At 43.3% G+C, this 12,144-nt stretch overlaps 1 protein-coding gene across 6 annotated transcripts in view; it reads left to right on the top strand.

Moving 5' to 3' along the window:
* The window catches only part of si:ch211-1e14.1 (UPF0606 protein KIAA1549), a 54,683-nt gene that overhangs the window by 33,166 nt on the left and 9,373 nt on the right, over nt 1–12,144 (top strand). For 3 of the 6 annotated variants that reach the window (XM_037767098.1, XM_037767096.1, XM_037767095.1), the window contains 10 exons: nt 882–1,066; nt 2,972–3,130; nt 3,313–3,588; nt 5,990–6,216; nt 7,246–7,382; nt 8,273–8,287; nt 8,726–8,931; nt 9,956–10,179; nt 11,000–11,144; nt 11,234–11,557. In XM_037767098.1, coding sequence (XP_037623026.1) covers nt 882–1,066; nt 2,972–3,130; nt 3,313–3,588; nt 5,990–6,216; nt 7,246–7,382; nt 8,273–8,287; nt 8,726–8,931; nt 9,956–10,179; nt 11,000–11,144; nt 11,234–11,557 — 1,898 coding nt within the window. The remainder of the gene's footprint in view (nt 1–881; nt 1,067–2,971; nt 3,131–3,312; nt 3,589–5,989; nt 6,217–7,245; nt 7,383–8,272; nt 8,288–8,725; nt 8,932–9,955; nt 10,180–10,999; nt 11,145–11,233; nt 11,558–12,144) is intronic. The other 3 variants (XM_037767097.1, XM_037767100.1, XM_037767101.1) reach the window with 3 other exon arrangements.

Raw genomic sequence — 12,144 nt, 5'->3', positions numbered from 1 at the left:
AAGTTATCGTACTGGCGGTCCCCAGAGACCTCCGCGCGCTCCGCCGCCACTGCAGCCTTTGCCAGACAGAGGGGCACATAGCTGCAGAAAGCCGGGGATGAGAGAGAATAGGCGGGCGGACGGACAGGTGTCACCTCCGTGCAAAGCAATGGAATAAAAACACGACACATCTCCAACAATATGATAATAATGCAATTTGCGTGCGTAGTCTGATAGTCTGTAGATATGTAGCCTATAAACAAGATATATTTTAATAAAATACAGTTGTACCAACAAGATACAGTAGAGCACAGAGGCCGTTTCCATGCTGACAAGCGCTCGCGTCTGCCTTTCTATTCACATGAGGACCGTGCGGAGACGCGCTCTCCAAAGAGAAAGGACACAATTGTTCACAGGCTCCTAATAAGAAATTTAAAAAAAGAATACAAGCGAACTGCTGGCTCCATGTGTTCTTTTGTATGTTTATAGTAACATTTGAGCTAATTACCTCCCTTTGTACACGCCAAACCAAAAGACTGTCTTCCTTATTAAGAATCTAAACAAGGGATGAAGGCCTAATGAGAGCCTCTCAAGGGAGTTGTGTGTCTGTGCTGACTGTGTTCTCTTACGGTACTTTCCCAGGGGATGAAATGAGTATTAATTAAAACTAATGAAGGTCTGCATTAAAGATTACAGCAGTGAGACAAGAGCCAGCTCGCCAACGCTACTGCATGTTTAGCTTAGCATTCTCAAGGTGTTTGAATACAGGGAACAAAAGGATATGCTTGAAATATTGAACCATATACACAATAGAAATGACTCAACATGGTGCATATTTGTGTCTGAAGCTCAAACTTAAAGCTATAACCTGTCTGTCACTCTTTCCACCTCTCTGCATATAGCTGTAGAGAAGGTGGCGTCCTCACCCTCCGACGCTGAGAACACCAACACGTGGATCGTCATTGGGGTCGTGATTCCCCTCCTCGTGGTCATCGTCATCATCTCCATCCTGTACTGGAAACTGTGTCGGACAGACAAGCTGGAGTTCCAGCCAGACGCCATGACCGCCATCCAGCAGAGACAGAAGGTAGAGTCCCATCGGTGTCTGACTTCATGTTCCGCTTCATTATGTCAGTGTTTCAAAGTCCTTTCAGTTCTACAGTTGACATATTTGAAATGGGCAGTGATTATCACAACATGGTTGCACATAAACTGTTGATGTATGTATTTTAGGTGTTCCATTAGGTTGAGTTATGTTAATGGATGAACCAGTTTTCCAAACATTACCGTGTTCTGCATAGAAAGGTTCAAGGCAGCTGGTGTGGAAAGCTAGAAAGACGATTCCACTGTTAATTTCAAATGAACGGTTAATTAATGAGGTGTATCTGTCATTGCCATGAATAGTAGGACTGCTCAGAATCTGGACCTCATCATTTCTTCTTTTAGATAAGATTAATAAAACTTTAATGAGTAGAGAGATTTATTAGAGGATGTGAGCTGGATTAGAAGTCCTGATTCTGCTAGTGGATGTAATGGGCCTCAGCTGCTCTTCTAATTTTTTTTTTGATGTTCTCTTACATGCTCTTTTGCTTAAAGCACCAACAACCCTGTCCTTCAGTTCCCCTTTGTCCCACTTGATTTTCAGTTTGTGACAATTGGAAAAACTTCTCGCCAAATGTCATTTGGCTGCGCAGAGGCTGTTTCCTGTCTTAGTATTGCCTCTCTCGTACTTAAAGTACATGTCCCTTTTGCCCTGAAGTTAATTGACGCGAGAAAGTTCCTCTGCTCCATGAGGTCCTGATGAACAAAATGTTTTAATACAATAATGAAATGACGGACTATATAGTCTTTGCCAAAAACACATCAGTACACTTTGAGAGAAACAAGGTCAAGTTTACCAGAGGATCAAAGACCAAGAGAGGGTTACTGTATGTCACACTGGATTACGTTCTGGCGTTTAAAAACTATGCATTCAACATACTGTATACTGAATAGTAGTGCTACGTATTACAATACTTGAAAGCAATATTAATGCACAAAACAAGCTCAAATTTGTTTTGTTTTTTTGTGTTTAGTACTATTTTACATTTAGATTTCATTATATATTTTCCAGGACAGTATGAAAATACAAGGACATAGCTATCGCACAGACAAGACAAACCATCCGTCTATTTAACACAGTGTGGCCATGAGAACACATGTATTCCCTTCTCTTTGTAATATAACAATGTCATTAGTAGACCCATCAGATTAACTCCTGGTCTTAACCATCTTGTCTGTTCCTTTATTCTCTTCTTTATTCATGTTTTAAAATATATACATATATATTTATGTATTAGAGTAAAGCATGTATTGATGTAAGACCATGTGCAAGCTCAACGTTTTAAAAGCCCAGCTGTCCTGGAGTGTTTGTTTTTGTTTTGGTGTAAAGACTGGGCACAGACTTTTGTTCCAAGTTCATCATGTGATGCAATTTACAAGTGGCTTTTATTTTTGATTGTTACATTTTGTGAAGGAGACATTTAGGACTAATGCACAGGCGTGTGGCATCTCTACTGTGCTACACTGACCAACAACAATACCAGAGAGCCCTGTACTCTCTGTGGTACAGCAGTAACTTCATCTCTGTCTCTGTCTTCCCTCTTCAGTAGCAAACACCTGCAGTGCTGTTTCTCATCATTAAGTCAGATGTCAACACAGAAATACCACTCCCATCCTAAAATAGATGAATTTTACAACTGGCCTGTTTTGGAAGTTTGTGTGTAATTTTTTTCAGCTTCCTGACTTACTGGTAGATCGTTCCGTCAGTGTCTTGCTTTCATTTCCCTCCACTTGCGTTTTATAGGTTGAGCTGAGAGCTGTGAACTGTGAACTGAATCCTCCACATTGGGTTAATGCAATGAATCTAATGCGCTGAAGTTACTATCACTTAGCCTGCCCTCTCTGCTTAACCCAATCATCTGTCACTTAACACCACTCCCCTTTCTCTCAGTCTACTACCTCATTCAGAGAATCAAGGGCCTCTCTTCTCCAGAAACACCCTCGGACCAAAAAAGATATAGAGTTTAGTGAGGAGGAAGAGGGAGAGTATGAGGAAGAAGAAGAGGAGTATGAAGAAGAAGAGGAGGAGAAGGAGGTTAAAAGAGGGAAGGTACATACAGTAGCAGTGTCTGGTGGTTTCTAGAAGACGTAGAAGATACTTAATGTATGTGTGTTCGTTCGTAACAAGACAGTAATTAATAGTTCATAGTTTAGGTTTTGAATTCTGGGATAGAGAGAAAATAACGGTCATCACTAGAAATATTGATGCTATCCACCATTGCTTCTGCTTAGACACCAGTGGCTCTTCCCAAGAGAAAACAGACTATGAGCAGTGAGGAGGAAGAAGAAGAGGAGGACGAAGAGGAAGAAGAAGAAGAGGAGGAAGAAGAAGAGGAGGAAGATGAAGAGGAGGAGGAAGACGAGGAAATGGAGAAATTTAAAAAGAAAGGAGTTAAACCAGAAGAGCGAAGAAGACAAGAGAGCAAAGCAATGGTGATGAAAACGGGGGGGATGAAGAAAGAAGACAAAATGAAAGGGTTAACTAAAGGGAGGAGAGCCAAGGACGAGGTATATTGTGCAGTAGCTAGTAGATAGAATATAGTTGCCTAGATTAGTGGTTCTTAACCTTTTTGAGTAGCGACCCTCCCCCCCATGTTTTGTTTAGTTTGAACAGCTAGATCCTATAGGCGTGTCCAGTGTTCCGTGACTTTTTCTCTCCCCCTGAACCCTTCAGAAATCCCCCGTCAGAAACTCATGTGCTGGCACACTTTGACTCTCACAAACACTCCATAAAATCTAAAAGTTAGCGTGATATTAACGCGTTAACGTAAATTTGTTTTAACGACACTAATTTCTTAAACTCATTAATGCACCTTGCGATTTTAAGGTTGTAGCGCGCTCAGTTTTAAAGCTAGAATGAAGATGCTAGCATCATATGAAACTAGGCAAGAAACCAAGGAATCCATTGGTACCAACCATGTTGTACTAGCTTGTCGGGAAGGAGGCTAAATAACGCTCCAAACTTGTGCTAAATTTTTGCGAGGCAAAGCTGGCATGGCCATTTTCAAAGGGATCCCGTGACCTCTGACCTCAAGATATGTTGGTTATATGGGTTCTATGGGTGCCCACGAGTCTCCCCTTTACAGACATGCCCACTTTATGATAATCACATGCAGTTTGGGGCAAGTCATAGTCAAGTCAGCACACTGACACACTGACAGCTGTTGTTGCCTGTTGTTGAGTTTGCCATGTTATGATTTGAGCATCATATTTATGCTAAATGCAGTACCTGTGAGGGTTTCTGGACAATATTTTTAATTGTTTTGTGTTGTTAATTGATTTTCAAAAACAAATATATACATACATTTGCATAAAGCAAGCATATTTGCCCACTCCCATGTTGATAAGTGTATTAAATACTTGACAAATCTCCCTTTAAGTTAAATTTTGACCAGATAAAAGTGTGTGATTAATTTGCGACTAATCGCGATTAATCGATTAAATATTTTAATCCATTGACAGCCCTAATTCTGTGGCAAATTATATCACTGGTACAGTGTGATGTCATGTAAAAAAACTTTTGTTTTTCTCCACAGCCATCTGGTGTCCCCCTGAAATGGCCTAGATACTAGTGGTGGTTTGAGTTAATAGACATTAGGATCCTGCTTTACCCGGTTATGATGTCCAGACAGAAAAATCCAGTATTACAGATTATGGTGGATTTCACTGTGGGGTTATTATTGGTGTGTTTGTAGTCTAAAGATCGTGACGAATATATAATATCACTGTGTTGTGAAGTAGTAGATAAATAGACGTCATTGTTTGTTGTGATTGATCCCCCAATTTACCATTAGATCAGACTGAGGAGTAATTACCAGTGGGAGATATCACTAGCTGTGTGTTTTCTCTCATCACTGGCTGTGTGTTTTCTCTCATTCAGACTCAGTGTTAATTATAATGTATCAGCTGCAGCTTTTTGAATGCTTTCCTTTTCAAAGACTGGCCTTGTTTATATGCAGTGGAGAGCGCACACACACACACACACACACACACACACACACACACACACACACGCACACACACACACACACACACACACACACACACACACACTCTCTCTGTCTCTCTTTCAGGATTAGCATTTCCATACTGGCAAGCATCGTACTAGATTAGCAGTTTTTATACCAACAAGCCTCATCTAAGCCAGACATTTTGCGTCAGTAAACTCAGTGAGTGTACATATAATACAAAAGAATTAACAGGAACACGTCATGTCACTCTTCTCTTCTCTTTCTATACACATCTCAGTGTCCTAGGACCAGAGTTTCACAAACTGCAAGCACACACACTGAGATCTGACTGTTTACTCCTTTTCTGTCGGAAAGTCCCGAGGGCTTTTACACTCAAATAGTCTCACTGCTTCCATCTTCAGCCTCCATCCCCCCACCACGTCAAAGGAAAGCAAGCAGCTCAGTATTTCCCCACATCCCTCCCTGTCCCTCTTTCTCATAGTCTTTCTCTTGATTCATTAATGTCCCTCTGTCTGAGTCTCCCTCCTGGACATCTTTCTATCTGAACTGGTATTTGTTGCACATTTGCCACAGAAGTAGGGCTGGGTGACAATTCAAGCCAAATTTAAGCAGTATATTATGATTTGACCTAGGCGCTGTATCAAACACATAAATCACATACTTCTATCAAAATTCAAACAATCAAATGAATTTTCAGGTTAATGTCACAATGCCAAAGTTTTCATATTGAAACATGATTCCACTTAAAGATGATGGACACTACATTACTGAATATGTCCCTGTCATTAAGTAAATATCAACATTACTGTTAATCATTTCACACACCCTATCTGACCTCTACAACTTCTGCTATATGGCTTCCCACCTTTTGCATTCACTATTTCCTAAAACAGTGTATTCCTCCTCTGTTTCTCCTTCTCTTCTCCCCCTGTCCTCAGTTGCAGGCTCCCAGTGTGAAAGGCTTTGACTTTGCCAAGCTGCACCTTGGCCAGCAGAGTAAGGATGATGTCATGGTGATCCAGGAGTCTGTCCCGCCAGGGCCCGGCCCCGGGCCCCTCCCCCTGTCCCTTAAAGATGGCCTCAGTCCATCTGAGAACGGGGAGATCCCCACACCCATATCCAAATCCTCAACTAAGGCGTCCCGCAGCGGTCGAAGGCGAGGAAGGTCAGTGCTGCTCGTAGTACAGGACGGGAGGAGCGAATTAGAATATGAAGAAATTAGAGCATTAAATTACATGAGGTTATGTCTGTACAGGTTATGCTGTCATAGGTTACATAACACGTACATAAAAGTGCCAAATAGAAACCCTGAATTAGCGTTACCACTCCATTTTTGTGTGGCGTTTTACTCAGTTAAGGTCACCAGATTACTCGTTATTTTTCTCTTTTTTTATCCACCACCTGGCCAAAACACTTGTTGTAACCAGCAAAATGTGTTTTGGTTTTAATCCTCTACCCTATAAAGATATTTATTTAGACATTTAACAGCATGTTTTTCTTTTACCCCATCACTGTGATTTTCCACCCGCCTCAGTTGGGACAGTCAGTCAACCAGACAAAAAGCTTTTGACAGATCCTAAGATCAATTATTGATGCACTAGACATTGAAGGGTCTTCATTTGCTCTTGCAGACTGTCTATATCACTGACAGTATATTAAGTTAAGGTATTAACCTTTCGTTTTGTTGTTTGCAGATTGTATTTAGCCCCATTTTAAATGGTTTAAATTGATATTTACATACTGTATTTACTAGGAAATTATAATAATTGTAATTATACCTTAAATGAATATGGGCACCATTACCATCATCTCCCAAAACACTAACTGCTCTGGTTAACAGACACTATATGACACCAACACAGTATCACAACAGTTATTGCTTAATGCATTTATTAACTTCTGCCACTAATATAGTCCATTACAGCAGTCTTGTTTTAGAGTGGGGGATTGATATTGCTTGTTTCTCCCCAGTTGATAGCCAGCCAGGACACATTCATCAGGAATTTAATAATTCTGTCAGTGGAAATACTTTCTAGCACGCTTCAGATCACATTAGCATTTCTTAGAAGTCTCCTCCGCTTTTTATCTTTATGGAAAAGCACTATTTTTGATTATGCATGGCATTTCAGCATGTTAGTGTGTTCTTGGGCTTCTATTATTCATGTAAGTCTGTGTGTATGTGTTTTCTGGGTAGGATCTCGCCGTCTGACGGCGACTCTGTGGTAAGTGACCGTTCCAGCGAGCGGGAATCAACCGAGGAGAACCTGAGAGCCCACGCCACGCCCAACGACAGCAAGCAGACCCGTAAGGTCCCCATCAATGTTTTAAACGGCAAGTAGCCTTGGCAACGGCTCAACATCACTCCTCAAACACAAGAGAGCAAACGTGAAGGGGGAAGGGGAAGGACATAAAGAGACAAAAACGGAGCAACTCAAGCTGGCATGATTTGATTGACAAGAAGGGCAGGTTGAGGGTGAAAAAAAAGAAAAAGCAGAGAATGATTGAGGAAAAGTGCAGCGTCAACCTGAGCAGTGACATAAAGATTACAGAGGGGGAACAGTGAAGGAAGGTAAAAGAAACACCTGGTAGTAACTGTATTCGGTGGTGGAAAGAAGTCCAGAGAGAGGAGAGGGAGAAGGGAATAGGAGGGGAAAAATAGCTGAAGTTACTCTATCTGACAGCTTGTTGATAGATTCAAGCCTGCGATGCCAGTCAGCGACTACGTGCTGGAGCCAGAGGCAGTCAGGCACACCGGCTACAGCCTGACTCACCCACAGAGGAATGGTCTCTGTTTTGTTATTGATAAATCTCCGCCTGGGACTGTATATGCTCCGCCACAATGTTTAGAAGTAGGTTGTATATAAGAGACACTCAGTATTATGCAATGTACCGTCTGTCTTTCTGCTCATTCAGCCTGTGTTCATCAGAAGCAGCTCCTTCCCTTCTTCTCTCTGATTAATGAACTTCACAAGAGAAGCTTTTATCAACTACGGAAATGCGTCCTCCAAGATGACTCACCTGCCTTTCCCTCTCTATTTACTTCTCCCCTTTTATTTTTATTTTCCTTTCTAAAAGCTTAAACAACACTCCTGGTGGCCAGACCTCAATTCACTAGGCTATTATTGTTTTTTATACAGTAACCACTATTATCTTAGGTGCTTTTATTTGATCTCCTTCAGCTCAATAAAACTTTCTTTTTTTTTTTCTGTTGCGGTTTTCAGGCAAGAATAGAATTGGTAAGAGTTTGTCCTCTTTCCGTCTGTGTCTCTGTAGACCTCAGGCTTGACCCCCCAGCAGCTGTCTGTGTGTTTGTTTCTGTGGTAGTTTTGTGCTCGGCTTGCTCTCACCATCCATCACTGTCTGCTGAGCTGTCAGTCACAGAGTGTAGAGACAATCAACTTCAAAAACAAAGGCAACGCCATTGTTTGAAATGAAGTTTAGCTTTTGGAAATAGAAATCAATGTTCATTCCATATCACCAACCGGAAACATTTACTCCACACTCAAATATAGCCATGTCAATTAAATAAAAAAGGTAAATGTTTCGTAGCGATCCTTACGCTGTAGTCATCTGTGCTCCGTCCCCTAGTTTAAGTCCACATTAGCATTTAGACTTGCAGTGAATAAACTGTGCTGACTGAGTTATGACGTTTACTTTCTTGCCTCCTTCCTCAGGTCCTCCTCCTATAAACGGTACAAACGAGCAGCTGTCCTCAGCCTCCATCTTTGAACACGTTGATCGGATGTCTCGCGCCACAGATGCAAGCAGGAGACTCCCCAACAAAATCCAGCTTATCGCCATGCAGCCCATGCCGGTCCCACCACTGCACAGTCCACCCATCAATGGCAAACTGTCCGACACCAACCAAATCAACAAAGAGGTTTGCTCTTCTGACTTTCTTGCTTTTTTTTTTTTTAGCAAATCAATTATTATGCTTATTTTCAGGGGCATACTTGTATTTTGAGTTTCTACTAGAACATGTTTTAATGCTTTAATGTTCTAAAAACACTTTATTTTCTTATACCAGCTGTGCTGCAGCACCTCTTTTCATCCTCTGTCTGAAATGGTCTGTTTGGCTCTTTGGGAGATACAGAGGAATCAAAGACTGTGTGTAATGTACCTGTGGGCCCACCCCCTGCAGGGATTGGCTTAGGGGTCGGGTGCAATGTCAGCCGGGCGGCAGGCAAATGCGGAGATCTAGGGGATCCCCGGCATCGCAGACTGGCTTTTGGAATTTGGAACGTCACCTCTCTGTTGGGGAAGGAACCGGAGCTGGTGCGGGAGGTGGAGCGGTATCAACTAGATATAGTTGGGCTCACCTCCATGCATAGCTCTGGTTCTGAAACCATACTCCTGGAGAGGAGGCTGGACTCTCTCCTTTTCCGGAGTTGCCCAGGGTGAGAGTCACCGGGCGGGTGCGGGGATACTCACAAGCTCCCGGCTGATTTACCAGTCCATCTACGTTCCAACCCTCACCTATTGTCATGACCGAAAGAATGAGATTGTGGATAGAAGTGGCCAAAATGAGTTTCCTTCGTAGGGTGGCTGGGCTCAGCTTTAGAGATAGGGTGAGGAGCTCACACATCTGGAGGGAGCTCGGTGTAGAGCCGCTGGTCCTTCGCATCAAAAAGGGGCCAGCTGAGGTGGTTTGGGCATCTGATCAGGATGCCTCCTAGACGCCTCCCTTTGGAGGTTTTCCGGGCACATCCAACTGGTAAGAGGCCCCGGGGTAGACCCAGAACACGCTGGAGAGATTACATATCTCGTCTGGCCTGGGAACGCCTCGGGGTCCCCCAGGAAGAGCTGGAAAACGTTGCTGGGGAGAGGGACGTCTGGAATTATGTGCATCAAATATTGTCATCCTGCTTGTTGAAGACTTAACTTATCTACTCATTCCTCCTCAGATCCAGGTAGCATTGAGGCACAAGTCAGAGATTGAGCACCACCGTAACAAGATACGTCTGCGTGCCAAGAGGAAGGGCCACTACGACTTCCCTACCATGGATGACAGTGGCCTCGGAGATGCGAAGGACCAGGATCGCATCTATCAGAAAGCACAGACACAGATCGATAAGATCCTGGACCCGGATGCCCAGATGCCCTCCATCTTCATGGAATCCAAGAAGAGGTTTGCACTCGTTTGGTTTTGTGGTGGACAAGTTGATCTGTGTATATGGGTTTGTAGGGCTGACTACATTTTACATCTGGCTGGCTTTAAAGGGTCAGTTCACCCCAAAATCAGAAATGCATATTTTTCTTCTTTTTTCTTTCTTTCTTCTTTGGTACGAGTTGCAGAGTGTTGGAGCTTTCAGCCGTAGAGATGTCTGCTTTCTCTCGAATATAATGGAACTAGATGGCACTCGGCTTGTGGTACTCAAAGTGCTGAAAAATTTGAAAAACTCAACAGCAATGACAAACCATGACCCAGTTACTCAAAATAATCCACAGACCTTGTTGTGAGCAGTTTCATGCAGAAACAATTTTTCTTTCTACGGAACTACACCCGCCAAACGTATCATCAAGCAGAAGGAAGCTAACCGATACTGCTAGCTCACCTAGCACCACTGAGCCAACTAACGTTACAGCTCAGCCGAGGAGGACACCATTAATGTTTACACCTTGCGCTGTCACGAGCATGAGCCTCTTGTCCATGAGTAGATGCATGTCTCCTTCTGCACAGTGATTCGGTTGGCGTGTGTAGTTCGTTAGAAAGAAAATAGTTCCTACATGAAACTGCTCACAACAAGGTCTGTGGATTACATTGAGTAACATGGTCATGATTTCTCAACTCACACCAAAACCATCTATATTATTATATTACATTATTATTATATTCCTATAGCACCACAGGTAAGAGGAAAAATATGTATATGGGGTGAACTTTCTCTTTAAGTGAATAAAAAATACTCCTAGAGAGATTAATCAACATTTCTTCATTTGTTTGTCAGTGGTCGAGGTAGGCGCTCCCCCAAAATGAGGATGAAGTCGCAGCTGAATGGAGGCATGATGGAGGCAGACAAAGACCACCTCATCACTGAAGACTGCGATGCGGTTTACAGAAAGTGTCCTGGAGTCAACAATGTGGCCTACGTGGTGAGTAGTACAGGAGAATCCTGACATGTGTACACTCTTACATATACTGTTTAACTTCCAACTGTCCGTAAATGTGTTGTTTATTCCAGTCGGACCCCGACCAAGGCCCAGGATCCCCTCACAGGAGCCCCTCCCCCACCGACGACGTCTTCCTGGGTCCTGCTTCCTCTCCTCCAGGCCATGCCCCTCCCCCACCACCCTACATGCCTCCACAGCCCTCCATTGAGGAGGCGCGGCAGCAGATGCACTCCCTGCTGGACGATGCCTTTGCCCTAGTGTCGCCCACCTCTCAGGGCAGCACAGCAGGGATCACTCTCCCTGGGGTCAACACCAACCCCCCTCTCTCCAGCCCTCCAGGCCGTGGCCCCAGACCTTGGGGTCCCTCCTACCAAGCTCTTGGCCCTTTCCCTGGTGTAAGTAGCCATCCCTGGCTCCTATGTCTAGAGGATAGTTTTGATAGAGCATTAAGCATTCAGTCAACATCAAATCATACTGCTTTCACGGTGCACTGAACAAAAGTATGTGTTAGCAGCGAATGTTTCTCCGTTGCATCTAAGCTTTTGCTATTTCAAGTTCCTGTGAACTGTATTTTGTCACTAATCTGGGGACAAACTAAGGCTCCCTGTTTACACTTGTAATAGCGGAACAGCGAAACAGTAAAGAGACACCTTTGTATTCACTATCTCCTCCCTTTCTCAAGGTTTTTCCAGCTCATTCGCAGCATGAAGCCTATAGCTTCAAGTTTAATCGTGTCCTCTTAGCAAACTAATCAGTTAAGTATTCCTCCATCTGTCGCCCCCATGAAGCTGCGACCTTCCAACCCCCGTTAGCTATATACAACTCCTAAGACTCTCCAGGAACATACCCCTGCATATATGCGTGATCTGCATTAGCTCCTGTCACTGTAGGCTGGTTTCAAAGTCAGAACTGTCATATAACTGCTCTGAAGACTGCTGGAATAATACTTACACTGTATTTAGGCTGTTTACTGAAGAGAGGT

This window comes from Sebastes umbrosus, chromosome 4, assembly GCF_015220745.1.
Source record: "Sebastes umbrosus isolate fSebUmb1 chromosome 4, fSebUmb1.pri, whole genome shotgun sequence".
In the NCBI taxonomy this organism is placed as follows: Eukaryota; Metazoa; Chordata; class Actinopteri; order Perciformes; family Sebastidae; genus Sebastes; species Sebastes umbrosus.
The sequence above is the reverse complement of the archived record's forward strand: the minus strand, read 5'-3'. Positions and strand labels throughout refer to the sequence as shown.